The sequence below is a fragment of the Chanos chanos genome, chromosome 4 (assembly GCF_902362185.1).
Source record: "Chanos chanos chromosome 4, fChaCha1.1, whole genome shotgun sequence".
NCBI lineage: Eukaryota > Metazoa > Chordata > Actinopteri > Gonorynchiformes > Chanidae > Chanos > Chanos chanos.
In genome coordinates, this window is record NC_044498.1 from 2,125,402 (window position 1) to 2,126,999 (window position 1,598).

General features: G+C 49.3%; 1 protein-coding gene across 4 annotated transcripts in view; it reads right to left on the minus strand.

The window, feature by feature from the left end:
• Positions 1–1,092: 1,092 nt before the first annotated feature.
• Positions 1,093–1,598, minus strand: part of sirt5 (sirtuin 5) — an 11,156-nt gene continuing 10,650 nt past the window's right edge. For all 4 annotated transcript variants that reach the window (XM_030772484.1, XM_030772485.1, XM_030772486.1 and 1 more), the window contains exon 10: positions 1,093–1,388. In XM_030772484.1, the coding sequence (XP_030628344.1) occupies positions 1,316–1,388 (73 nt within the window). In that variant the 3' untranslated portion in view covers positions 1,093–1,315. The remainder of the gene's footprint in view (positions 1,389–1,598) is intronic.

Here is a 1,598-nt window from a genome sequence, read left to right on the forward strand (position 1 = left end):
CTCTCTCCCCCCATTCTCTCTCTCTCTCCCCCCATCCTCTCTCTCTCTTCCCCCATCCTCTCTCTCTCTCTCTGTCTCGTCAGTCTTCCCCCATCCTCTCTCTCTCTCTCTGTCTCGTTTGTCTTCCCACACCCAGCGAGCCCAGACACGGAGACGCTCTCAACGCTGTGAAATCCACATTTAATGGGACCCGCGGTGTGTGTTTGTGTTACGCATGTGTGCAGGACTGACAGTGTGTGTGTGTGTGTGTGTGTTTGCGCGTGCGTGTGCGTGCGCAGTTAAGCTCAGATTGGTGTGAAATCGTGGTTTAATGGACAGGAAATCATCTGTGTTATTTTTGGAGCGGCGACTTGCCTCTGAAACACCTCTTCCATTGGCTTAGAGTCTAATGAACCACAGTCTTGCCAGGAGACAGGAGACACACACACACACACACACACACACACACGCACACTCATTTGACCAGTGTGTGCCTTATCCTCTGAGGTACAGCCTCAATTACAATCAGAGATCTCATTTTATTTTAATATTAATTAACAAAGATGTCTGTACTTAGCTGTCATAAGCCCGTGGTTGTATATGTCTGTATATCTGTGTGTGTGTGTGTGTGTGTGTGTGTGTGTGTGTGTTTAAACTCAGGTGAGAGGTTCAACTCCACTCAGACCACGAGTTGTCAAACACGATTCTGCTTTTCTCTGTGTTCTGCTGACCCACAGTGACAGCTGAGCAGAGAGGCATTCATAGAGAGAGAGAGACAAAGGGCAATCCCACACAATCCACACAATCCCACACAATCTGGCAACCCACCAGGCTCCGGCAAGGTGACCTCACACCACAGGGCACCACAGGCTACCACGCACACACACACACACACACACACACACACACACACACACACACACACACACACACAGACACACAAACAAGCACGTGGGCACTCTATCTATCTATCGATCTATTACACAAAAAAACCCTCACAAACCTCCAGATGAAAACATGTTTGTCTGCGTATTCACTGTTGGCCTCCAGCCTCACGCTGATTAAAGAAAAAGACCAGTCTAATTCAGAGTAATTCAGTCTGTTGTTTTGGAGTGAGGAAAGGCATTGACACAGTTTAATATGAGAAGTACAGCAGTTGTTTTCCTGTTGATTTTAGACAGAGGGGTGTGAGTGCCTCCCCTCGGCGTACAGCTGACTCAACGCTGCCGCTCTGGAGCTGTGGTAAAGTGCAGACGCAGGGCAAGCAGCTCGGACGCTTTCTTTCCTTTTTCTCTTTTCTCAGGATGGAGGGAGCGGACAGATGGGCGGTCGGCGATTACGGGGCTTCGCTCTCGTGCCGTGCCAAGGCCCGGGGCAGAGTGACGCCACACGGACCCTCAAAATGGAACCTGAACAAAAACACATCCGTGTTCTTTACTCCTCACTGTGTGTGTGTGCGTGTGCGTGTGCGTGTGTATGTATGTGTGTGCGTTTGTGTGTGTGCGCGTGTATGTGTATGTGTATATGTGTGTGTGTGTGTGTGTGTGTATGTATGTGTGTGTGTGTGTGTGTGTGTGTGTGTGTGTGTGTGTGTGTGTGTGTGTGTGTGTATATGTATA